General features: G+C 39.4%; 1 protein-coding gene and 1 long non-coding RNA gene across 5 annotated transcripts in view; one reads left to right on the forward strand and one right to left on the reverse strand.

The window, feature by feature from the left end:
* Positions 1-2,402: 2,402 nt before the first annotated feature.
* The window catches only part of SLC16A4 (solute carrier family 16 member 4), a 37,378-nt gene continuing 12,899 nt past the window's right edge, over positions 2,403-26,881 (reverse strand). For 3 of the 4 annotated variants that reach the window (XM_053214589.1, XM_015075525.3, XM_053214588.1), the window contains 3 exons: positions 25,265-25,476; positions 24,159-24,252; positions 14,410-14,838 (listed from right to left, as the gene is read on the reverse strand). In XM_053214589.1, the coding sequence (XP_053070564.1) occupies positions 14,675-14,838; positions 24,159-24,252; positions 25,265-25,476 (470 nt within the window). In that variant the 3' untranslated portion in view covers positions 14,410-14,674. Of the gene's footprint in view, positions 4,178-14,409; positions 14,839-24,158; positions 24,253-25,264; positions 25,477-26,881 lie in introns of those variants that run through there. The other variant, XM_053214587.1, reaches the window with a different exon arrangement.
* Positions 20,624-25,939, forward strand: LOC128313952 (uncharacterized). Its single transcript, XR_008295128.1, has 2 exons — positions 20,624-21,071; positions 23,619-25,939. It is a non-coding gene; the product is annotated as an uncharacterized LOC128313952 (long non-coding RNA).

Raw genomic sequence — 26,881 nt, forward strand, 5'->3', positions numbered from 1 at the left:
TTTCTGCCTGGAAGTGAATTGACGGCAAACCTTTGACCCCTTTGTTTGCAGCTGAGGGGGTTCTTGCTGCTGCTCAGATCTTGTATGTCTTGAGCAAGAAGCAGGGAGACCATCATTTTGACTATCACGGTGTGTCAATTCTGAAGGATCACTAGTGTTACTGTGACCCCCTTTGTTTGCAGCGAAGGGGATCATTTGCTTCTCGGTCCTCAACTTGATGAGGAAATGGTGCTGTTTGCTGGCACGCAAGAAGCCGGGGCAAGCACCGTAAGCCTCACCACAGTGCACGAGTCGGGGGCTTTGCTGGTTTGAAGAGCCGGAGTTGCTGAAATTTAAGTTTTGATTTATTTTGTTCACCCATCACGTTTGGCCTTAGTTTCATTTTTAATTTGAAGAAAAGTTTGAGATTGCTTTATCTTGCACTTAACATTTGCACCAAATTGCCAAAAGAAGGAGAAATGCTCCGTTTGCTTTTTAAATGTTAATGATGATGTTAATAAAGCCTTTCCTGACACATTGGAGAAGCTCCTCCGTCTCCAGGGGCTTCTTCCCAGAGTTATGCAGTGATGGGTTTAGTGCTGAATGGATGAAGAGTTCCTGAGAGCTAGCGTTTGTAATTAGAACCGTTACTCGGTATCTGTGCCTTATTTGACCTGTGGTTCCACATGCCTTGGATGTGCATGCATCGTGACGGTTTCGTAGGTACGAACGCACACTCAGGCCCAGTCACTTCGGTTGGTAGTACAGAGTGTGAGGAAAAAATGGAGGCGTCCTTAAGGAGGAAAAAGTGTTTGCCTTTAGTTCCTGCGTTATCCTGTACAGGGGCTCCTGAGCTTTGGAAGCTGTTCCCAGTACAGGAGAACAACTCCCCTGTTTGCAGCAGGAGACTTCGGTGCACAGTGACAACGCTGGAGTTCAAGAGGAAGCCAGCAGTGCTGCACCGTGGGCTTCAGACGCCATTGTCGTTTGCCAGTTTTAAACTTAACTAGTTGCAGACGAAGACCACCTTGAAATGCAGGCTTGTTGGGCTTGTTTTGAATTTTAACCTCGGATGGAAGAGCCCTAGTGCTGTCTGTCTCCATGCGGGATGATGCTTACTTAGGCAACAGGTGATTATCAACAAAGGATGCCACGGTTATACTCTGCAAGGTGGTGTTCCAGTGGCAAACAGCTGTGTAAACTCTTGTAAACAGGTAAGAGGGTTTTTAGAGGTCAAAAATGCATTTGATGAATAGGGTGAGGGCTTTGGCTGGTTGGGGTATTGTTTCTCTGATTGCAAGTCTTTAGGCACTCTGCTGCCTTTACTAGCTCTCTCCCCTCACCCAAGTGTGTTCTGTTTGCAAAATCCCAGGGGGAGCTTTTGTGCTACTTGGTTGTGTGTGTGTGTGTGTGTATTTTTCTTAATTTGCATTTGAAAAATTTTGTTCATATGGGAGCCAAAACAGTAAAATCCTGGTTATGGATTTGGGATGGGATTTACAGCCTTGATGTCCTTTAAAGTTTTGACGTTTTCTATTAACCACGGCCTTTACCCTTTGTGATGATTTCATACTAGGTACTGGGAGAACTTAACTGCTATAAAATGTTGCCATTACAAACACTGATTCTAAACCTCCAGGTCAGCATAGAGGGAGGGAGGGAGGAGAGAGAGAGAGAGAGAGAGAGAGAGAGAGAGCGAGACAGAAGAAAAGTACCATCAGACTGGAATGATAGATATTTTAGCCAAAATGGTTAGTTTTTTCCTTGTCTTCCAAAGAGATTAAATTATAAAATTAACTACAGTTTGTGGGAAGTGACTAGGCAATGTTATGAGAAATCAAGCTTTTGTCTGCTCTTCCCATTTTCATTGTCCATTTAGTCCTACCAGCCTTTCGAGCCCTTCCAATCTCTCACGCCCCCAACATTAATCAAGTGTCAGGCTTTGGCAACTTAACACGAGCACGGCTTTTTTTAATGTATAATACAACTAGGTTTCCTTTATTTTAAGTGGTGTTGAAATTTTGAATAGGATTTTGCTCTTCACGAAATTGTTTTCTCTTTCCAAAGGGGAAAAGTGAAGTACAGAGGGTGTTTGTTTTTGTTTTTCAGTTTCTCAGTGTGTCATTTACAACATTTGCTTATGAGTTGGCTGTCATCTAAAGCTTTGCTAAATAGTCCCACCTACATTTCTTCAGATGTTTTATACCTGTCGAAAATGTCAATTTCCAGTGTATTTTCTTCCTCTGGCTAGTCCACACTGAAAGCCCATTAAGTAGTTTTTCCAACTAGCAAACAAGTATTTTAAGTCACTGTAGTGGTTTAAGGAAGATTATGTTAATACTCTTTCTGCATGTTTGGTTATCTTTCTAAGGTCTTGGGTTTCATCTCAAGAACAAGAAATGTTACAAATAGAACATTTGTTTATTTGTATATGAGATCATATCATGCAAAATGGGAAGATACACAGCATGACAATCTTTTGAAACTACGCATGAAATCATTTTGTTTCTGGCTGCACCGTGAACAAAAAATTATTAATTGGGCTGAGTGTTAGATCTAGAGTTCTGGTTTTATAAATTGACACCTGCCCTTTTGAATTATTTGTGTGCTTTTCCAGTGTCTTCCATATGGTCTAAATTTAGGATTCTACTGTAAAGGAAATAATTCCAGTAACACCTCTGAATTGACTTGTGCTCATTTTGAAAAGCCTGGCTGTATTAAAATTGAAAATAGGGAGTACTGTGACTTTAGTAATAACAACTTAGGTTTTGTAAAGTGCCACTTCTGTAGCTTAAGTCACATTATTGTTTACAGGCTGTTTGAGGTGGTAAATTTAATGCTTATGGCTCGTGGCAGCATCTAGTTTTCTTTTTCCAATAGGATATCTGATTATGGCTTATCTGACCACTACCTCCATCTCCCTCCCATTCCAGTTTCCTCTCCTTAAGCAATTCGTTGTATAACAGAATTCCTCCAAACCTCAGACAAGATTGTCCTTAGCAGCCAAGAAAAGATTTTGACCTTGAGGTCAAATTACTTAACATGCTTCTTCTACTCAAATGCTTAAAATTAAGCATTCGGGTAGAGTTTCTGTATAATCCTTTGAATGCTGACCGCATATTAACAAGTAAAGTGCTGGGCATATAGATGAAAGTATCAAATAGTCTCTACCTGTGTTAGCAGCTTATACTGTAATTACAATATAAAAACAAGTAAATGATGAAATATCAGGGGAGAAGTTCACAGTTTAAGACAATTACAGAAGAGCTGTCACAGGCTAGTATTTGATTAATTGCCAGTGGATTTTTATAGGAGATAAGGGTGTATGGATGAGCACATGAACAGGTTACTTGAAGCTGCGATCGTGAAGAAAAACTTTACAAAATAATTTGTTAGTTGGAGAAGGATGTGGCATGGTGAGGGAGGTAGGGCTTGAGATGTCAGGCAGACAAGCATGAATACTGTAACAGCTGGTTGGTCACTGGAAAAGTTGAGCAGGCTGCAGCCTGGGCAACTTGTAAAATGGTTGGAACAACAGAAATAGGGAATCCTGAAACGCAAGGCAGTTTGAGCAAGGTGGGAAGTGAGGACGCATAATCAGGTTGAGGCATGTTGACAGAAAGTGACGGTACTAATAATAGCAGTCATTTGTTAAATACCCACTTTAAGCCAAACATTCTGCCAGGTCCTGTGCACACATTGTCTCCTGTAAGTCTCACCACAGACCATACTCTGACAGCTAGTGGTTGATGGAGCCAGGGTTCTAGCCAGGCCTTGGTCCCAGCTAGGATTCTTGGTCACCGTCTTGCCATACCTGCCTTGCTACTTTTTTCTGGAGGCTGGGATGGGTAAAGCTGCAAACTTGAGAAGATGTCTGGGCGGGTTTCAAACTGTAGAGTGTATCAACATTTGTGGTTCTTGGGAAACATGCAGGCAGGCCCTTGGCTCCAACCCCAGGCACTCTGGGATTTGTTCGGGCTGGCACGGCCCCAGAGTCTTTGTTCCTCTACAGGCTTCCCAGGTAATTCTGATGTAGTCCGTGGTCGTTGGCCACGTGTTGAGCATCACTGGCCCCAGAGAGTAGAGTGCTGACGTATAAACTTGGAGTAATGTCGTATATAAGGCATGGGAAGGGGAGACGGTGTGGAAAAGAATCCCAGCTGAAAGAGCCAGAATAATGTTCTTTCTGTCTCTGAGGCTGAAAGAAGGAATTTGCAGAAGATAAATTCAAAGCTGTTACAGAGACAAGCAGAGTGAAACTGCAAATGCCATGGAATTTATCACTGAAAATTGTCACTTAAGTCACAGTTTTATAGTCCTGTAATTATTTCTCCAAGGAATTCAATCCAGCTTAGTATGTAATTTTGCCTCATAACAGTCTGTGAGAAGGGCCACTGTTCAGTTTATGAAATGCTAAAGGGATACGAGAAAAGTTTTGTGAGTTGGTTGTTGGATACAGAGCCAGGAACTGATTGGGATATTCTTGAGTTTTCAGATGTTAATCTAAAAATAACGTGACTGTAGTCTGTCTGAAATTAAAATCGAAAGTGACTCTAGGATATGAATATATACGTGCATGTACATGTGCAAGTTGCTTTCCATGAATGAACCACACCTATATCTGCTACCTCCTAACTAGGTTACTAACAGGATTGAGACAGAATGGAATTATAGATAAAGTTGAGTGTATCTTTGATTTCTAAATGGTTGCAAGATTTCCTATTTTGCGTTATCTAAACTGGGTTTGTCTTCAGTTAGTATGGCTAATTCTTCAAATATTTAGGTATCTGTTATGTACCAGGAGTTATTGTAGATCTTGGGAGTATATTGGTAAAGAAAACAAATTTTTCTCATGGAGCTGACATTCTGATGGAAGAAGGGAGATAGTGAAGTGTAAGTCAGGGCCAGTTGCCAAGGACAAATGCTGAATGTAGTAGAAAGCCATTGAAAGTTTCAAGGAGGCAGAGTGATGTGACTTGATCAAGATTTGACTACCAGTCTCAGGAAAGTAACACAACTATCCTTCACCTAGTCCCAGAATCTAGAATAATGCCTGGTATGTATACATACAAGAGGTACCCAAGTATTTGAAGAAGTAATTCGCTACGCCAATTGAAGACAAACATATAAGTAATTCAAAATAGGAAATCTTTCAACTATTTACAAGTTCAAGATATTTCCTCCAGTGATAAATTAGCATTTCAGATGCACTTTAAGACTGAAACTGTCCTTGTTCAGAGATTCAGCAGTGTTCTTTTATTTAAATAAGCATAGTAGAGATTTATTTCTTCTCAGGCTCATAATTGCTGGCCACCCTGAGATTTGAGGGCAGTCTTCTTCCTAGTCCATCCTTATTTTCTCAACGTGTCTTTTTTTATTCTTTCTGCTATTGTCAGGAGAGTTTCCACTGTGGTCATGTATAGTTTCTGCTATAACACCCTGACTATGCTTTCTATATTTCATAACTTGCAAGCTTTCTAGTGGTATCAATCCAGACTTCCATGCTAAATAGCGATTTAGTGGGTCTTCTTGTGGAATGGCTGTCACCCTGTGCAAACCAGGTATAAATGTGTATTCAGGTTTTAAGTGCTGAATTGGTATATGACCTTTCTCAGGTGACCGACAATTCTTTTCTCAAAAGAAGGACTTAATGAAAAAGTTGAGTGCATAAGCACGTTATTACATATATGTCCAGAGTAGAACTACCATTACAGGAAAAATTAACACTCTCAGGTGCTATGTACATACATATTTTTAACTACATATTTTAATGCATATTGGGGAAATTGGTGTTCCGTAAAATTTGTATGTTAGCATATAGAAATTGACCGTCAGTAGTTTTACCTTGCTTCCAGGATAGGCATCTAGTTTGTGTATATTCTTTATATCAGAAATACTTTGGTAAACAAAGATTCCTTGACTGGAATTTTTCTGCATTCTACAGCAGAGGTTTCAAACCTGGCTGTACATTAGTATCATCTAAGGAACTTCTTGATACTAATAACCTGGAAATTCCTCTCTCAGATTCATTTACATTGATCTAGGTGGAGTGGGATTCTGCCAAGGTCCCGGTATTATATTTTTGTTTTAAGTGCCCCAAATGATTCTAATGTGTAGCCAGGGTTAAGGTCTGTTGCTCTAGAGACAGGTCATAAGCATACGTACAAACACGTACAATCAACCTCTTAAGCACTGTTTGAAAATCAAAACCCAAAACTTTCAGAGTGTAGCCTTACTATTGATAGTGTGGACCTCGGACCAGCAGCCATTAGCATCACCTGGAAACTTGTTAGAAGTATAAAGAATTACAGGGTCTCACCCTGACCCATTGCATGGGATGAGATCCCTAGGTAATTCGTATGTACTTTAAAGTTCAAGAAAAGCTGCTTAAGTTGTAGATACATACATATTCTCTGTAATAAAAATGGATGTTTAGAATCTTACACCTCATACATAAGATTTTCAGATTTCAGTGACATTTTCAGATAGTCAGTGACATTCACTTTAAAGCATTTAGAAAACATTTCCAACAAGTAGGAACAAAGAGTTCTTAGGTAGTGAGCTTCTGGTGACAGAAAATTACCAGAGGTTTCTGTCACCTAGACGGGTGCCTGTCTTGGTTGGCTCTTGCTTATTTTGTTACGCTTATGTGTTTTTTTCTTCCTTCCTGTTCCGTTCTAGTCCACTCTTCATTGTGAGATATTTTTTCATTGTGTTATTTTTTACAGATAATGGTGAGGATACTTGAGACACTGTTTGCTGATAGGTGCCCCACACGTTAGAATATTTTGTAGAAGTAGGTTTACATCTTTCTAGGGGAATGGATGTGGAAAGGATTGAGAGTAAATTCTGATTGCCTTTGTTTTTTTAATTGTAGCGTGATAGTAACTTCATAAATTGGTTGTCCTCACATAGCAACAAGAATCAAGCTCTTAATTCATATTAATCACAGTGATAAATAACACAATAAATATTAAGATTTATATATTACAGGGAATGGCCTGGTATGAATGTTCAGAGAATACTCTAAATTGCAATATATCAATTTTGATACAGGAATGATTTTTAATGTGTAGATTTTTATGATAGAAGATTCTAAAAAAAACATTCACCAAGACACCTTTTCTTCTGTTGGTGCTCCTTAAGTTTAGAAGTGTCTGAAGCTCTAATAAATAATGTTTTTAAACATATATGGTATTGGATCAGCCTCCTCTGCTTTTTTTAATAGCCAGGTTTAAAGGAGGGAGCATTTCTAAGTACAATAATTGGTTAAACATCTTTTTTTCCTCCTGGGTTTCTTTTTAGGAACTACTGACAATCAAAAACCTATAGCCGACTTTGGGATACGGCTTTATTATTCAGCAACTAAAAGATGAGTTCTAATTGGCAGACTTCTGGCACTGGCACTTGTCCTCCTGTTTCTATAGAAACTGGGTTGGAAGTCAGAGCTGCACAAAGGGAAAGGGTAAGTTTCTTTCAAACTCCATATTTATAAACCCATATCTTATTAACTGGCATGGTGTCAGTTTCCACATAAAGACCTACATCAGTGAACTAGAACTCAAACATGAGCTACTAATTTTCACTTGAGTGGAAACTGACATCAGGTCATTAAATATAGTAGGAGGGTTTAAATATGGATTTATTTTTCTGGTGACTCTGACTTCACATTTCTTGAAACAGTGAACTCAGTCTGATAATTCTCACTTTCACTTGTTTCTAATTTGGGGGTCATAAAGCTGATTTTTATCCTCTTAGATCTTATTCTATTGTACCTTTCTGGTAAGTGAAAATTTTGGAATATAAAGTATGTACAGAGGACATTTTAAAAGTCTGCATGAATTACAAGTCCCTTCTTTTGAGCTAAGTCTGGTTTTTTCCGTTATAAAACAAGTACAGTACTACTGACCAGTTTTTTAGTTTCTCTCCTCTCTTTGCCAAGCAGGATGAGGTCGTCTGTTGGGCACATACATTTGTTCTCATCCAGGCAGACATCCATTATTTGTAGACCCTAAGACACCTGCCAGTTGGTGAGTCATCTTACTGCTATGGCTTCAGAGGGCTGTGATACACAGCTGGGGCATTTAGGCTTGAAATTGTGTAATCAAGTGTGATACACTCCGATCTACAGGTTGGTGTATGTAGATAATGTATACTAAACTCGGACTAGCTTTGAGATATTGGAAAGAAGGCAGTATTGGCTCTTGCCCTTTAAAACGTATCTATCTCATTTCCTTGGTCCTGACATATTTCTCTTAAGCGGTAGACTTCTCTTCCCTGCTGAAACAGCAACAATGTTGGTTGACACGTAGCAAAGAGTTGGACCTCTTGGCTTGATTTCAGCTCAAATCGGCAGTTCTATGAAAATTGTAGAAGTGAAAGCTGGAAGTCTTCTCTCACTTCCAAGTCCCTGGTCGGTTCATGGCCGAGAGTAGATTCTCATGAAAAATGTACGCCTCCCTTCTTTAACTACTAATGTGTATCGTGTTTCTGTTTGCTCGCTGGGGCTTGAATGAGGTAAAAATAGAATTGAATTTGTGATTTTGGGGGGTCGGGGAGAAGGCGGCTAGGAAAAAAACTTCAGGTTTTAGCTGTGTGCTATCAACCATCTAAACATCCAGATGTGTTCTTTACCCCTTAGTAAAGGTGGCCAACTCATCCTGGTTTTAAAACTGAAAGTCCCGTGACCCAGGAACCTCCCTCATTTCCAGCCAAACCCAGACAGTTGGTTACCCTGTCTTAGTTTATTCTCTGTATCCCTAAAAAGGCCTCACTAACTTACTATTCATCATTATTGTGTATAGAGGAGATTCCACAATATATTAGCTTCTGTTGGAATGTTGCCATGGATTAGGTTCTTTTTTTTTTCTTTAAGAAATGGTTGTCATTTGCCTCAGTGATCCCAGGTAATGGCAGCTTACCTCTCAGAAATAAAACATGAACTTTAACTGATTTATTTAGAAGTTGATTCCAACCACTTTTGTTATTTTGCATTTGTGTATATGTTAATATCTTAGGCATAAATCTGAGACAATTGGGTAGATATTTGTGACAAATAAGTAGGCAGATATGTAGACATAAAGCCTCCTACCAGTTGGTTTCGGCATAAGAGAAACACACTTAAGGTTTTTAGAAAGTTTTGGGCTTTGGTTTTATATTGAAGATTTCAGAGAAACCATTGTCCATGTTTTGTATTATGTCTTGCTTAAAAATAACTAAAATATTAATACATGGTGTGTTTTTTCTCTTGGAAATAGTTGATTTTACAACTGGACAAGTTCATTAAGTAAACTAATTTTTGTAAACATAGCGTCCTATATATTAATATACCTAGATTATTTGAAAAATATCGCAAAATTATCATTTTGGTCCATTTAAGTTTAGTTGTAGCTTTTATTAAATTTTAGCCTCCAGAGAATCCTTTTTTTTTTTTTATGTTTATTTTTTGAGAGAGAGAGACAGAGCATGAACGGGGGAGGGGGGTGCACAGAATCCCAAGCAGCCTTATGTGGGGCCCAAACCCAGAAACTGTGAGCTCAGGACCTGAGCAGAAGTCGGACACCCAACCGACTAAGCCACCCAGACACCCCTAATGTTTGTTTATTTTTGAGAGAGAGAAACAGAGAATGGGCGGAGAATGGTGAGGGAATCCGAAGCAGGCTCCAGGCTCTGAGCTGACAGCACAGAGCCTGACGCGGGGCTTGAACTCACGAACTGTGAGATCATGACCTGAGCCGAAGTCGGATGCTTAACTGACTGAACCACCCAGGTGCCCCATAACCTCCAGAGAATCCTTAAAGAAGGAAAGCCAGGGACCATGATCTCATCAACACTGGTAATTAGGTTTCAGAGTTGGCCCTGTGAAGGACTAACTTTGTAACTTTAGGCAAATAACTTGGTCTTAATTTTCTTTTTAATTTTTTTTTTTAATGTTTATTTATATTTGAGAGAGACAGAGACAGAATGCAGGTGGGTTAGGGGCAGAGACAGAGGGAGACAATCTGAAGCCGGCTCCAGGCTCCGAGCTGTCAGCACAGAGCCTGATGTGGGGCTTGAACTCACAAACCGTGAGATCACGACCTGAGCCGAAGTCAGACGCTTAACCGCCTGAGCCACCCAAGTAGGCACCCCTACTTGGTCTTAATTTGCTTTTTGTTCCTTCAGTATAAAATAGGAATAATAATACCTACCCAACTTCCTTAAAGGCTTGACTCGATGATAATGAGGTATTAGGTAGGAAAGAACTTTAAAAAGTTAAAGGTACCGTGACTAGAGTTTTAGTATTAGAGTTTTAGTAGAAAAACTAGAGTTTTAGTATTAGAAATCGTCCTTAGTGATGAACATATGTAGAAAATTCCTTCTTTTACAATGTTAGTATGGCATTTCTTAGAGTTAGAGCTGCAAGGGGTGGCATCTTAACAGTTTTAAGCCAATATGTAGCTGAGAGGAAAGTACACTGAACTTTTATGGTTCAAGTTGTCATAGCTCTACTAAATAAAAAAATCTATATATATGTCAAGGCTTACAATTTATGAACATGGTGACTAATATTTTAGTATCGAGAAACTACAGGTGGCCTATACTCAGGCATTACCTTCGTTGCTTAGGATTCGGTGAATATTAGAAGACCTAAAAATGCTAATTATCATAACAACTACATTTTTACTGCACCGTAGCAAATTGTCTTTTGTGGCTTTAATCTGTTCTGGTTCTTAGGTACTTGGCATTCTCCTTTCCATTTCAGTCGACATATGATAACATTTTATGCCGATTTGAGTTAGAACAAATTTATTATAAGATAACTGCTTTCAGTTAAATTAACTTCATGATTTTGTGTACTGCCAAGAAGTCAGGGTGATCTGAAGAGGAAAGTGTAGGGTTTCTTGTCAGTCTGTGTTTGAATTGTGACTCCAGTGTTTACTGGGTGCTTAATTTGACTTTAAGCCTTACTGATTGGTAAGATGGGCATCCTAGTGTCTGCTTCTAAAGGTGGTGAAGATTAAATACAATAATATATAAAATGTGCCTCACCCAGTAAGTAGTATACATTGGATGTCGAAATAAAGTTGTTCACCACCCTACCACTCCACACACACAGCTGTGTATCCTAATTTAATATTTGTTTCCTCTTTGTCTCCTAGGGATCTCTTGAAGGGGAAGGGAAAAGAAGACCAGTGAACTGTTTTTGCTTTTCTTAAAACTCTGGGATAGTAGTATTTCTAGGTTACGGATTCTTAAGAGACGTGGTGACATCTTAGAATATTGTCCAAGAAAAGTAATAAATGAATAGGAACATCATAAGTTAGTTGTTAAAACAAGGACTACATTAATTATAGCTGTCTTTAACGTCTTGCAGCCTAGGAAATCAGACTTTTTAATCCATACCACCCAGGTTTAAAATTTTTTTTCTTAACGTTTTTACTTATTATTGAGAGACAGAGCATGAGCATGGGAGGGGCAGAGAGAGGGGGAGATAGAGAATCCAAAGCAGGTTCCAGGCTCTGAGCTCCGCATAGAGCCCGACGCGGGGCTGGAACTCACAAACCGCGAGATCATGACCCGAGCCAAAGTTCGACGCTTTACCGACTGAGCCACCCAGGCGCCCCTGCACACCACCCAGGTTTGAGCAGGGTGAAGAGTTGCTCTGTTGCATAAGATTCATAAAGTTTGTTCAAGTCGGTATTCAACTTGGAATTCTTCAGTTGGTCCTACTTAAAATGTACAGTCTGCTTTCATAGGAGGAAGGAATCTCATTGTCCTAGGTAAAGTCTCTTTTGAGAAAATTATTGCTTACAAGAGAAAGGGGGATGGATGAGTGTGGTGCCTAATAAATCACTGATTTATTTAGCTTCTGTTTGGATGTAGAAAGAAGAAAGGAAATTTGCGGCTACTGTGTATGAGGGTTATTTTGCATAGTACAGGTGTATTTTCGTTTAGGCCTCAGAGTGTATCTGTGAGGTGGGTTAGTGCTGTTAACCTCATGTATGGAGGATAAAAGTGGCACCCAGGTTGATAACCTTCATGAGGTGATATGGCAACAGGCAACAAGAGTGGGAATTTATTAACTGTCTTTGCTGTTTGTGTGTATAAGCAGGGTAGTGTTTGTTTTTTTCATACTGTCTTATGTCTAAAATAGAAAGATAATGTTAGACATTTATGTCTAAATGTAAAACCTAGGGGCGTCTGGGTGGCTCAGTCGGTTGAGCGTCCGACTTCGGCTCAGGTCATGATCTCACAGTCTGTGAGTTCGAGCCCTGCGTCAGGCTCTGTGCCGACAGCTCGGAGCCTGGAGCCTGCTTCAGATTCTGTGTCTTGCTCTCTCTCTGTCCCTCCCCTGCTCATGCTCTCTCTCTCTGTCTCAAAAATAAATAAAAACATTAAAAAGATAAATAAAATAAATTAAAAAAAATAAATGTAAAACCTAGGTTTAAAAACAATTTTTTTAAGTTTATTCATTTATTTTGAGAGAGAGAGACAGAGCAAGGGGAGGGGCAGAGAGAGAGGGAGAAAGAGAATCCCAAGCAGACATGGGGCTCGAACCCACGAACCGTGAGCTCATGACTTGAGCTGAAGGGATGCTTAACCGACCGATCCACCCAGGTGCTCCTAAAACCTAGGTTTTAACTAGGACTAACTACTGTTTTTAAGATAACTGAGATTTGAACCCAGATTAATTTGGTTCCAAAGTTTATGCTGGGCATACAAAGATCAATAGAACACCATCCAGCTTGTTGATCTTGCAGATTTAATGGTGGAGCGACATGTAAGCTCATGTAGTGCTCTGTTAAAAGGTAGATGGGGGGACACCTGGGTGGCTCAGTCAATTAAGTGTGTGACTTCAGCTCAGGTCATCATCTCATGGTTCGTGGGTTCCAGCCCTGCGTCGGGCTCTGCGCTGACAATGTGGAGCTCCCTCTGTCCCTGCTCCTCCTTTGCTTGTGCAAGCTCACACGCGCTCTCTCTCTCTCAAAAAAAAAAAAAAAAAAAAAAGGTTGGGATTCAGACCAGAGAATGACTTCCTTCTAGGGGAGGTCTCCGGAGGAGGTGGCCTTTGAGTGAGTCAGGTTGTGAAGGGTGAGACTATGCAAAGCTTTCACAGAAGCCTACACAGGGAATTGAGAGGGTATGGTATTTTAGAGTCAAAGCCAGGGTTTCAGTTTAGTCTTTCTCTCTATAGTGAGGCGGTTGTTTAAAATGATTATTAATATTAAATAATATTTTAAAGCAGAGGCAATGGAAGTTTAGAATAATAATTTTTAATTAATTTTAATTATTTTGTTTAATTTTAATTATTATTTTTAGTAACAATAGTTTTCAAGAGTGTTCTGAAAGAGATTATAAGGGAGCTTGGTGTTACAGAGAACTCGAGGATTTTTTGTTTCCTCTTAAAATCACCCAAATAATGAAGGGCTCTCTATTCACATGTATTGCTTAGTCTGAATAATGTTATTACCTAGGTAACATATTTATTCCATATTTAAGAAACATCTTTTAGTTTAAGTCTGTCTTCCAGTAAAAGCTACCTATTCAACCATTATATAAAACTTGTAGTTCTGAAGACACATCTAGATCATTTACCTTGAATATTTTAGATAGTTAGATGTAGTGAAAGGTAATATTGTTTGGAAAGGCAGGAATGCTATTCAAATGATTTTGACATAAAGGAGGTTTTTAGCAATTCTGTTTTTTATTACATAGCAATATACATTCATCACAGATAATTTAGGAAACATAATGAAAACAAAGATTACTTCTAATCAATAAGGAGAAATAAACTTTTGGGGGGGGTGTTATACAATTCCAACCACTAAATAAAGTTTTAATATTCATTCAGATTTCAGAGTCATAGTCAACCAGTAGCTACATTTAATACTTTTTTTTTTTTAACGTTTATTTATTTTTGAGAGACAGAAAGAGAGCAGGAGTGGGGGAGGAGCAGAGAGAGAGGGAGACACAGAATCCGAAACAGGCTCCAGGCTTTGAGCCATCAGCACAGAGCCCGATGCGGGGCTCAAACCCACAAACAGCAGAATCGCAGAATCATGACCGCAGCCGAAGTCGGATGCCCAACCAGCTGAGCCACGCAGGCACTCCTACATTTAACACTTTTTTAAGCTAACAAGAGTGGTTTTTCATCTTCACATATTTTAGTGACTGAATTACCATGACTCAGTTGAGAGTTTGGTCAATTTATTAATAAAGTACATTCTGATTTTTATTTAATACGTAAGGTAGTTTTGACTGATGAAGAGTTTAGCCTATTTGATTAAATACTAATAAAGGACTTAGTTTAAGTGTTTATAACTCTTACTAGCAGTTAGACATTGCTCAGAATGCGGAAGCAAAAAGGAACCTTAAAAACTGTCTGGTTTGCCTTCTCATTTTATAAATGAGGAAACTTTTTTTTTAATAATTTTTCCATATAGACTATTTTTCTAAATTTTTTAAATGTATGTTTATATATTTTGAGAGAGAGCATGAGCAGAGGAGGGACAGAGGGAGACACGGAATCTGAAACAGGTTCCAGGCTCTGAGCTGTCAGCACAGAGCCCGACGCGGGGCTGGAACTCACGAACTGTGAGATCATGACCTGAGCCAAAGTTGGACACTTAACCAACTGAGCCACCAGGTGCCCCGGAAACTGTTTGCTTCCAAGCTGCTGTTCCAGTGACTTCTTTGTTTAGATTTTGTTTTGTTAAGCTCTTGCTTCATTGCAGTCCTTTCTCTTCCTGGTCAGGCTCTGTTTTTTCCACCTCTCAGCCAAGGGTACAAAGAAAAAGGAGACCGAAGAGAGGAGATAACATGTGCCAGAGAAGTAGAAGGAGCCAGTGTAGGTCTGGGTGTAATCATATAACCAGCCTGGAAGGAAGGAATGATCTCTGTTAGCAAAGCAAACCTCTCAGTTAGTAATTCTCAGCCATATACTGCTCATTGAGGGAAGAAGCCTCCTGTACTTGTAGGTATTGTGACCCAACAGAAAGTCAGGCTGCTTGCCTGGTATTTTGGATTGATGAAGTTAAATCTGTTCCACTTGAGTTAGGGGTTTAACCCTGTGGGAAGAAAGCCATTGTGGAGCCAGAACTCATCTTGTCTTATAGTGGAAATTAGGAAAACTCAGGGACGCCTACAGTTTGATTTTATGATGAATCTTATTCGAACGAAGGTTACTGTTCTTACAAAGAAAACAATTGTGAATTGCTACTGTTTCCTGAAGAAAAAAGTGAGAAAATTGATTATCTTTTTTCCCCTCACTGAACAAACATTTCAGTAATTACTATGTTCCCAACAGTTGTTGAAGAAGGTAATGATATTAAGCCAAAACAGACATGGTTCCTGCCCTCAGACTGTACAGTTTAGTGGGGAGTTGGGTATTAACCATGTGAGTTACACGTGCCATCAGGGCTATGAAGGGAAGGTTCAGGAGGCTGTGAGAGCATATGAAAAGGAAGTGACTATTTAGTCAAGTGGGTTAAATGATGACTATAAATCCCCCTGAAATCAAAATGCTCTTTAATCAAGAATGGGTGGGTCCACCATTTGGCTAATGGCACATACTGTTATGTGCCGTTTTTAAACGAAACACTTTCTTTTTTTTTAATTCCTTTTTTAATGTCTATTTATTTATTTTGAGAGAGAGCATGCATGCCTGTGAGCACGGGAGAGGTAGAGAGAAGGGGTGAGAAAGATTCTCAAGCACGCTCCTCACTGCCAGTGCAGACCCTGATGTGGGGCTCAAACTCATGAACCATGAGATCATGACCTGAGCTGAAATCAAGAGGGAGATGCTTAACAGACTGAGCCACCAGGTGCCCTAAAACACTTTTCTTAAAAACTGTGTATGGTGGCAAAGAACGTGCAAGGCAAGAATGTTTGTGTGTGGCCTTCAAACATTGTTATAAAAGTCAGCCCTATGGAAAGGCAAATAATGTGTTAGTATTGTTATGATAGTTTTGACCTCCTAGCCATCCTAAAGGTCTCAGGACCTCTGGGTGTCCACTGACCACACTCTGAGAACTTCTTTTCTAATTTTTTTGTTGTTGTTGTTAAAAAAATTTTTTTAATGTTTATTTATTATTGAGAGACACAGAGCATGTGCAGGGGAGGGGCCGAGAGATAGGGAGACACAGAATCTGAAGCTGGCTCCAGGCTCTGAGCTGTCAGCACAGAGCCTGATGCGGGGCTGGAACTCACAAACCACAAGATCATGACCTGAGCTGAAGTCGGACGCTCAACCGACTGAGCCACCCAGGCACCCTGAGAACTTCTTTTCTAAGATACTATATGCATATTATCTTTGTAGATGCAAATTGGCTTTTAATCCTAAAAAACCTTAAAAAGTTAAAGCTATTATTCTGATCATTTATTGAAGAAGTTGTGGTGCTATATGCCAGATGAAAATATCTGCCCTCATAGGGCTTACGTATTATTTTAAGTAGGCTCCATATGCAACATGGGGCTTGAACTCCCAGCCCTGAGATCAAGAGTCAGATGCTGTACTGACCGAGCCAGCCAGACATCCCTGATTTTCATTTTGGAACATGGTTTCTCACTGAATGTTAGCATATACCCTTTTCTTTTTTTGGTCTAATTGTATATGTCTTTATCTCCTGTCGTTTGTTTTTTAATTTGGTTTTGATATAGATAATTTTTTTGTTTGCTTCATTAGCTTTATGTTTCCTGTTAACTGATATAATGAATGAATGGAATGTTTTATAGCCTCTTAAATTCAGCTAACTTTAGGTTGCTTTTTACCTATTGACTCCTTGTTGGATCAGTGACCTCATTTAAATGTTTCTTGGAGTTAAGTGTGGAGAGAAATGGAGTAGGACAAGTCTTTGTGTTATGTGGGTTGTGATTGACCTTTACATATCTAAGAGAGAAATAGGTAGGTGACCAGTCGCTCAAATTTCTAGAAAGGAGGAAGTGTAGAAAGTACCCAGACCCTTTCCTATCCCTTGTCATTCTTGCTTAGTCCCTCCAGTACAGCAGATTTACCAGTATATACATAGCCTGCGAAGCATAAGATAGGGACATTAGAAGAAATGCTCCAGAAAAGACTAGTAGTTTTTAGACAAGGAAGTGGATAGTGCTGCTAAAAAGTCAGGAGGGCATAGCTGAAAATAGTGAAAATGGGTGGTGATGGTGGTTGTCTTTATAAATCCCAGAAAACTGGTAATAAGCCTTTCATTTCACATGTAAAAATACATTTAAAGTTAGAACGTTGGGGCACCTGGGTGACTCAGTCAGTTAAGTGTCTGACTCCTGATTTCTGCTTGGGTCACGATCCTGGGATTGAGCCCCACATGGGCTTCGTGCTGACAGCACGGAGCCTGCTTGGGATTCTCTCTCTCCCTGTCTCTCTCTGCTCCTCCTCCCCCTCTCAAAATAAATACACATTAAAAAAAATAAATGACTGTTGGTAATTCAGAACCCATCGTATTCTAATCAATTTATATGTAAACACCTAAGTTGACATTCAAAAGACTGGGCTGCTTTGTGGACAGCAAAAGCATTGTGGATGAGAGAGAAAAATGAGATGATGTACCAGCCATAGTCCAGGAGAGCGTGTGTCCATCTAAGTGTCCGCTCCATGCTGAGTATTACCATATGTAGCCAACACTCAGGAGGAGGAGTACCCTGGCAGCTGGTACCGACTGCCTAAGACCCAAGAAGTGCCCTGTAAGCATTTCCTCAGTGTTTCTGGACTACCTGCCTCGAATTCACCTGAGATGCATGTTAATCGTGCAGATTCATTGGCTTTCCTTAAGCATAATTCATCATGGGTGGCACCCAGTTGATTCTCATGCACAATAAAATTATAGTCCATATTATTTTCATGTGGCTATGGCTATAACCCTTATTTTAAGCAGGAATGTCTAATGATATTTCTTGTGATAATTGAAAACAACTAAGAAGGTAGGGCTCAGCTTCCGTAAACAGTTCTGCAGACTAGTTTTTTTATAGTCAATATGAAACTTGATATTTAACAGAGGGTTGTACATTTATTTTTTTAATGTCAACACTTTTAAACTATTCATCATTTTATGGGTAAAGCCATACGTGTTTAAAAATGAGTTTACCATCCTGTCTAAAAAGTACCTCTGATAGCTCAGAACTTGATTGTTGAACCGAGTTATGAATCCTCTTTATTAGGATTACTGTTGTAAGATTATTATTGGTCATCTTGTTAAAACTTGAAATACACCCAGAAGGCCCTTAATTCCCAAGTTCCTTGATGCTGGTTCAAATTAGTGGTTGAGAGTTCCATGAGTGACTTGAGGGTTTTGAACCAGAACTTCTAGCTGTTGGGCTACAGCATAGTGGCAGACTTCCAAGGTGTACAATGATCTTTTGTCCTCCCTGGAGTCACTGGAGCCACTGCTGGCTATTAGCTGCCTTGTCATTTTACTTAACGGCGTACCGTTATAAACATTTTCTATATGTGCCATGATGGGAAAAGTCTTGGGAAACGGTTTAGCAAATTTAAACCTCACTGCTTTTGAAGACAGGAGCTCTCTCAAGGCCCCTTGATAGAAGTTTGCAGTAAGATTTACTGGCAGTGCTTTAAGTATTTGCTCTATGCTATGAGTTTCATTAAAAGGATTATGCTCTGTGTTAGGATTTTGAAGCTTGATTTTTTTTTTGGCCTTGTAAAGGAATATATTTGTGAAGGAAAGACTACCCCACCCATCCCCTCTTTTTAAACCAGAGTAGTGAGCTGTTTGGAATTTATTTGCGATGTTTTTGTAGGGATTCATCAATCTTAGGAACACTGAATCCAAATACAATTCTTGGGGGCTTTATTGTTTGTGAGGAAAATAATCACTGAATAAATAATGATTTACGGGAATAATATGTTCCTCCGGGTTTAGAGGACAGAGAACTTTGCTCTGCCTTCTTACTTGTCCCCACCTACCCTAACCTGCAGAGTGGATTTACAGCACATCAAAAAGTGGAGTCATTTTATTTGTTTTCCAAATAAAATTTCAGGCCATAGAGAAATTTTCAACTATAGGCCAAGATGATAAAACTGTAGAGGGCATGGTTGAGGAAAGGTGGAGTGAGGAACAGGTGGAATATTTGTTTCATGTTATATCTGAAATGAGGATAGGCTAGAAATAGGAAGTGCCATTTCATGAGGAAATGAACTTATCTGTGTTAATGGCACAGAGACAAGCTTAGATGAATGAATTTCCATTTTAGCCATTGTCTGTTCTTATAAAACACAGATGAAGAGTTAGTATAAAATTACCAGTTTCCCTCCATGGCCTCTCTGGTGAGGCGCGAGGTTGACAAAAGCAGGAGAGAAATGTACTTCTCCGTTAGGAACTACTTAACTTTAACTTACTCTGGGGTACAACCAACTTAGAGCTGTTTGGCGTTAGAAGTGACTTTCTTTGAGTTTGTCGAAAAAATCACTTGTGAAATACTTAACTGAGTGAAGCTTCAGTATTTTTTTAAGGTCATTTTTATTATAACACAGCTCAGGGTGTCTTCGTGCAAAGGTAAGAAAACAAGAGTTAACCAATTTGCACTATAACCAAGTAATAGTGACTTAATCAAATTTTCAATTAATGAAGTAGAGAAAGAATGTACATTCTAATAATTCTTAGTTTTAGAGGTTCTCGACTCTTGTCCTGAGTATTAAGTTCTGGAAGTATATGTGACAGAGTGGTGGCTATACCGTGACCCCATATGTTGTGGAACAACATTAAGAGAATAGCTTTTTCTGTTTTTTTGTGTTTTTTTGTTTTTTTAAGATTTTATTTTTAAGTAATCTCTACACCCAACGTGGGGCTCGAACCTACAACTCTGAGATCAGGGTCGCAGGCTCTATCCACTGAGCCAGCTAGACGCCCCAAGAGAATTTTTGTTTTCTTTGTGTTCCCCATAGCTTTGTGTTCCTCCTAGCATAGCTAGGAGAGGGCTACGCTAATAAGTTGCTTGATAATTATTGAACGAGTACTAAGCTATAATCAAATAATTATGATGTTTGAAGGACTTCTCAGATATTTGTGATTGGTTTAAATATACATAAAATATATATATTAGCATAATAGAGGGATTCATCAGGTGGCAGTGGGGGGCACGTGGAAGAGAAGGGAACTGCATTCAGTTATTTTATAGGCAGCTAATATGGACCCTTGGTGGTTTTATTTTGAAGTGAAACTGAGCCTTTAGCATTTTTGAGCTCACAGGTCCAATGCCTGATACAAGATGAAAAATTTCACGTTCCTGCTTGTACGTTGGAGAATATGATTATATGCTTTGCTCAGTGATTGATCTTTGTATTTGTATTACTTTTTGCAGGTTCGTATTTGTTAACAGGGATCTAGTAGAAATACAATAAGGTTTTAAAATACCAGTACTTTTTACTTTTCCACAACCTTCCAAAACTTCTGTCTGGGCCAGCTTGTAGTTCTGGATACTGTTTACCAACAGATAATTGTGGGGTTTGGAGGAGCAGGGTTAGTTGGCCTGCGCTTAGGTCTGTTGACCACCCGAGGTCAGGAAACCTGGAGTGACCCTAATACTGTTCTAGTCTGAAGCAGATCATATTATTAAACTAACACTGAATTTGTCAACTGAGTATTAAAAAGGAATAGGAGAGGGTGTGGGGCGGAAGAAGTGGTGTGGGGGGGGTGGGGCGTGATTTTTAACTTTGATCCATTTCAGTCCCTGTCAGTTATTTTCATCGGAGATGGTACAGATTTTGTTGCTACTATGTTTCTTCGCATATTCAGAGTTAATGAAGGTCTGTAAATAGTTTTCTTGCCCATAGGCTCCATTTACAGTTATTAAAAGTATTTTTTTAACTCAGTCATATGATTTCTATGGGTTTCTTATGCTTTTTTTTTTCTTTCCTTGAATTTTTAAAATATGTTCTGTCGGACGAACTTGTTTTTTTCTCTTTCATTTCCATACAGGAGGGAGAAAATATTGTTCATATAGTCGATGTTACAGTTTTTAACTAGTGTTTTGACTAAGGATTATTGTGAAAAGTTTTACTGTTTGCTAGCTTCCTAATTTTAAAATACCTGTAATCTTTTATAGGAATTTCAACTTTTGCAATTTGATAATAACAGATCTGGGTAAGTACAAAATGAGAATCTCCTGCAGTTCTGAGAATCTAAGTTTGGTTGAGAATATAATACTTTATAACCAGTAAGCCTTGTGATTTAGTTAAAGCTGCAGGCAACAGTGCCAACGGCCCACACCTGTTGAGAGCTGAGTAAATCTGTATGTAAATCAGCATTTCTGTTCTTTCTATGGTCCTTGTGCTGGACTCAGGAGTTAGGAACAAGTCTAATGGCTTTTGTAAAATCCTCTTGTCGTTCCACAGAGGAGTGACTTACAGGAATAAAGACTTAACTGAAGTTTCTCCCTTTAACAAGATGCTTAGTTGGCATAGCATAGTCAGTGAGAGGTCATGTTACAGAGAAGGAAGTTTGACTGGATTTTGTATTAATTATAATAATAATAATCTTGTTTAAGATACTGTGAGCAACTCCCAGATTTAAAAATCTGTATATAAGCTGTCAGCAATAGCCTTATCGATTTCTTTGACTATCTTGTAGAACTTATAAAAAAATTATGATTGCCTAAATAATATTTTCTGAATTAGTGGGTAAAAATTCTTTCATGAGCTGTCCTTTTCCTCACATACAGTGCTAGGGTATTATGGACATTGGGTAATAAAAGGCTTGTAAATTTTTTTTGACTCATTGATAGTAAGAAATGTGTTTTACATCACCTATATTTTATATGATGTGTGTGTGTGTGTGTGTGTGTATGAACTAAAAGTTTAAAATAAAGTGATGCACACTGTTTTTTAATCTGTTCTGTTGTAGTCTGTTCTTTTTCATTAAAAAAATTTTAACAATTTTTTTTAACGTTTATTTATTTTTGAGACAGAGAGAATCAGAGCATGAATGGGGGAGGGGCAGAGAGAGAGGGAGACACAGAATTGGAAGCAGGCTCCAGTCTCTGAGCCATCAGCCCAGAGCCCCACGTGGGGCTTGAACCCACGGACCGCGAGATCGTGACCTGAGCTGAAGTCGGACGCTTAACCAACTGAGCCACCCAGGTGCCCCTCATTAAAAAAATTTTAAAGGTCATGACCATACAATTTGATTTCAAGACCCACATACATATATATCTATAACTTTTCCCTTTCAGGTAATACTCCTCACAAAACTTGCCTTGCCTTCTCATGTATTGAACTTTTTTTTTTTTTTTTTAAGTTTTATTTTTCATATTTGTGAGAGAGACAGAGACAGAGCACAAGCAGGGGAGGGGCAGAGAGAGAGGGAGACAGAATCTGAAGCAGGCTCCAGGCTCTGAGCTGTCAGCACAGAGCCCGATGCGGGGCTTGAACTCGCGAGCAGTGAGATCATGACCTGAGCTGAAGTTGGATGCCCAACCGACTAAGCCACCCAGGTGCCCCTTGAACTTTTTTTTTTAATGTTTATTTTTGAGTGAGAGAGCAAGCCGGGGAGTGAGGGCAGCAAGAGAGGGGGAAAGAGGATCCAAAGTGGGCTCTATGTTGACAGCATAGTGCCTGATGCAGGGCTTGAACTCACGAACCATGAGATCAGGACTTGAGCTGAAGTCAGACACTTAACCGACTGAGTCACCCAGGCACCCCATCGTGTATTGAACTCTTTAAACATTTTAAGATGTGTACAAAAACATATAAAACATGAAATCTCTAAACATGTTACATCCCTTTATCATTTGAGTAAGATACTCTGTGCCTGGTTATCTGTTACCTCTTATACTTTGGGCCCAAAAGGCTTGGAAAGTTTTAAGGCATCACTGAGATGGCCTGTGAAGAAGGGTCAAGATTGAAAAAAGTGCATCGGTGAGCTATATTTGAGCTTCATTTTTTCTAGCTTGCTGACCTGCACACTGTCCACGGAGCTGCTCTGCTAAGCATCTCTGGTGTTTAGTCTTCTGATACTGGTCCCTACATCACAGTTCTGAGCCTGACTTTAAAATTCAAGCTTGCTTTCCAGGTGTGAGGTAAAGACTGAGCTAGACCACACGGGCAGAGGTGTGCTCATAAATGCAAATAGGAGTTGGTTGTATATTTGTATAAACTTTTCCTTTAGGTACACCTAAATTGAACCTCCGACTATGGTGCATTTTTTTTCTTCCGTTAATAATTTTTTGTTATTAATACTATTTTTTCCTTTTGATATTTGCCTATTCCAGGTTTTAACATTTAGGTGCAAACCTAAGTAATATCATTATAAAACTTAGTTTTTAAAAAAATCATAGTGAGGCAAGATCTTATCTTTTTTCTATTTCACTTCAGGACTGAAGGAGGTAAAAGGAAGCTGAATTCCTGTCTGTGGATAATTGGAAATGCTGTAGTAATTTGTACATTTAAGCATGTTGAGAACCTGTAGTATGTAAAATACTAAAGTTTAAGTCTGTTCCCTAGAAGTATTTCTGAGTAGTCTTTTGATGGTCTTGGCTTAGATGGTCAGCAAGCAATGGACAAAATGTGCATTTGGGTTAAAAGTGCATATAAAATAATAATTCAGTCTTTAACTGAAATCATCAGAAGTCCCAAATTTTTCCTGCACTTGCATTTAATATTCACCAGTGGCCCTACCACCTCCTCTCCACAGGGATTCTGGTCTGTAGGCCAAGTATGCTCCTGCGTTTGGTACAGATAGAATATGAAGGGCCTCCATCATCCCTCTTGGAAAATAAGAGATGCTGAGAAGCCCTGGACAACTGTATGTATGCTACATCTGAAGAGAAAAGGGGCACGCTTGCTACCTTCGAGCTCCATATTGACTCCTGCTCAGATAGAAGATGCTAGTGGTTTGTTTGTTTGTTTGTTTGTTTGTTTTAAGGCATCATAGGTCTTTGAGAATCTTCTAAAAATCTGGATTATCTCCCCAGGCAGGTAAACATAGCACATAATCCTTGCTCTAAGACTCCCAAGATAATGTCAGAAACTGCTAAATTAATCTGTTCTTATCTGTTGCATTAATCCTCAGATTCTTCTGGATTGGTGATGGGAGTCTGAGAGTTAGTATAGGAACAGCAGAGGTAGCATCAGTTTTTTAACCTGATGTTGCCATTCATTGCATGTCACCATTTGGGTCAGCATTTTCTTTCATTGCTATTGAAGTTTGCTCAGAATATAGCTAAGCTGTTACCTGCTATAGGTGGTCCAGAAAGGACAGCCATCCCAGCAAAGAAAGCGGCAAGTCCCAGGAACCTGTGTATTCTAGAACTCCCAGACAGATCAACCTGTAGGGATAAGAATCCAGTGTTAGCCATACTGAGGGTGAAATTCTATGGAGACTATGGCTACAAAGGGACAAATGCTATGAACAGTTGATTTCCAAGGTGATTTGGATGGCTTTTTGCCTTGACATTATAGAAAAGCTGAGGCAAACAGGGAAGAGTCGTTGTGCTCGGCAGGCAGTGTTTTCATTGTGATCTTTGAGGTGACTCAGATGCACCTTTATTTCCTGTCACAGCTCTTCTCTGTTAGGAAATGGTATTTACATTCTAAGCAGACAGGGGTGTTCCTGAATCCACCTATGGCTAAATACCAGTCATTGGTTTGTAAGAAGTCAGTTTTCCCAGGTTGACTTCAGCTTTAGAAAGCTTGGTTCTTGAATAAGTATAATATCCTACAGCCCTTATGTTAATATTGATATCAGGCCAGAAGTTTCCCTGGGATTCTGTTGCAGTAGATTCGGGACCTAGTTCTGAGAAGAATCCATGGGATTCCAAGAAGAACAATTTCGATTCCTTTTGGGACCAAGACTTCATGTCAGCTTGAGGTAAAAGTAGAGAGTGGTTAAACAATGTCCCTGGTAAAGTACACAGAACTTGTCTTAACAAGAGAGAAGTCACACTGGTCAGGAAGCCCCAGGTTTTTCTCAGGGAACTCTTCAAGATGGTGTCTTAGAAGGAGCCAACGAAATTTCCAGAGCCTAGGGAAGCAGTAAACACAGACCTAACATGCTGGGACACTGAGAAGCAAAGTGGAATCCTACTGATCCTTTTTTTGCTTTCATTTCTTTTTTGTCCCATGTAGGTAATTCTCTCGTCATCCCTTCCCCCAAAGGTAAGATGAATCACTGGGCAGGATATATAGCTAGCTGCAGGGTTTCTTCAGCCTTGTGTCTGATTTTTTTTTTTTTTTTTAATTATAAAATTACTACAAAATACCTATTCTCTTTGGGGAGGTTATCATTAATGCTTGTTTTTACTGAATGCTTTAACAGTGTTAATGAGTGTGTCTGCTCACCAGTACAGGAAGTACCGTTGCCAGGTAACCACCAGCAAAAACGGCAAAGAAGATGGCATAGGTCATAAGTAGTGGAAATGTGGTGGCCAGAGGAGCAAGCAGGTTAGTGAAACCGCAGAGGATGAGGTAAGACTTGTGGTAATGATACTTCTTGATCCAGTCTTGATCAGCAACCCATCCGGAGACTATTTGACTGACCGTCTCAGTGATGCCTGGAACAGCATTGAAAGACATTATGAATTCCTAATTCCATTTGCCTAGCCCCTTCGAGAAGTGTAGCTGCATTAGACCTCCTTTCCTAAAAGTAATATGGCTTCGTCCTGAGGCTAGGACATATGAGAGAAAAATGGTCTCATTTGTCTGTCGATGGATTCTATCATTTCTGTACCTGTTCCAAATACATCTAATAAAATACCAAAAAGGCTCCTTCAGAGTTGGGTGGAAGACCCTTCAGGTATTTTTTTCCTGATTGCATTTGGAAAGCTCGTACCTCCTGACTGGGAATCCCTGCTTACAGAGGACCATTTGCTCAGGAGGCCTTCCTCAGAGAGGTCCTGCAAGGGAGGGAGTGAATTTTCTAAAAGACTCCTAGACTCTCTGGTCAGTGTGCTGGGGAAGTCATATGGTGGAAGACTGGAGACTATAAATAATAAAGTCTTATGTTGAAAAAAAAAATAGATGTTGGGACTCTTTATTATGATTGTGTATGAGGGTTTGGTAATTAATTTCTCCTCTAAAGGTTATTATGTTAACTTGGAATTAGGAAATCTGGAAGTGCGTGGTCATTTTGAACATTGGAGCTATGGTGTATCTTGAATAAAATTTAAGAACCACATTTTCCATTCAGTAGCATGATAATAGACGATTCTTAGTTTTTATCGATTATAAGCTAATGCAGCAGTTAAATAATGAAAGATTTTCACTAAAGAGTAGCATAAGCTACAGTTGTTTGGTACTTGTAATTCTTCCTATGGTTTTAGACATGAATTGTTCCACAAAAAAAGGGGGAGCGGGACAGAAAATGCATCCTACTATTCCATTTCTGTTCTTATAGTTATTTCCTAGGGTACCTATGGAAACTTTATGTTAGGTTCTTTGGTCTTGTTGCATAGCCCTAAACTGATCTAAATTGATGACTGCCAGGCATTTTAGTGAAAAAAAGCAGTTCAGCTTTGTATCTTTTTCTTGTGTACACAAGCTTTAGTTGACTGAAGTGAGGTATCTTTGCAGTTGGAAATGGGGTATGGTCAGTTTTGTAAGGACTTGGTAAGCAGTCTTTTCAAGAAATTCGCAAGAGAAAAGTTAATATTGAGCTACTTAGAATTTCCAGATGTTTAGAACAATCCAGTTCCATGTCATTCCTTTTCATTTTCTTAAGTTCTCTATTTGGTCCTTTGAGAGGACCCATCTCTTTTGAAGCAAGCATTTTGTTTTCTTACATTTTTATGAATATACACTAAAATGATTGTTTTCATTTTTTTTAATGTTTATTTTTGAGAGAGAGTGTGAGCAGGGGTGAGGCAGAGAGACAGGAAGACACAGAATCTGAAGCAGGCTCCAGGCTCTCAGCTGCCAGCACGGAGCCCGACATGGGGCTCAAACTCACGAACTGTGAGA

The sequence above is a fragment of the Acinonyx jubatus genome, chromosome C1, assembly GCF_027475565.1.
Source record: "Acinonyx jubatus isolate Ajub_Pintada_27869175 chromosome C1, VMU_Ajub_asm_v1.0, whole genome shotgun sequence".
Lineage (NCBI taxonomy): Eukaryota > Metazoa > Chordata > Mammalia > Carnivora > Felidae > Acinonyx > Acinonyx jubatus.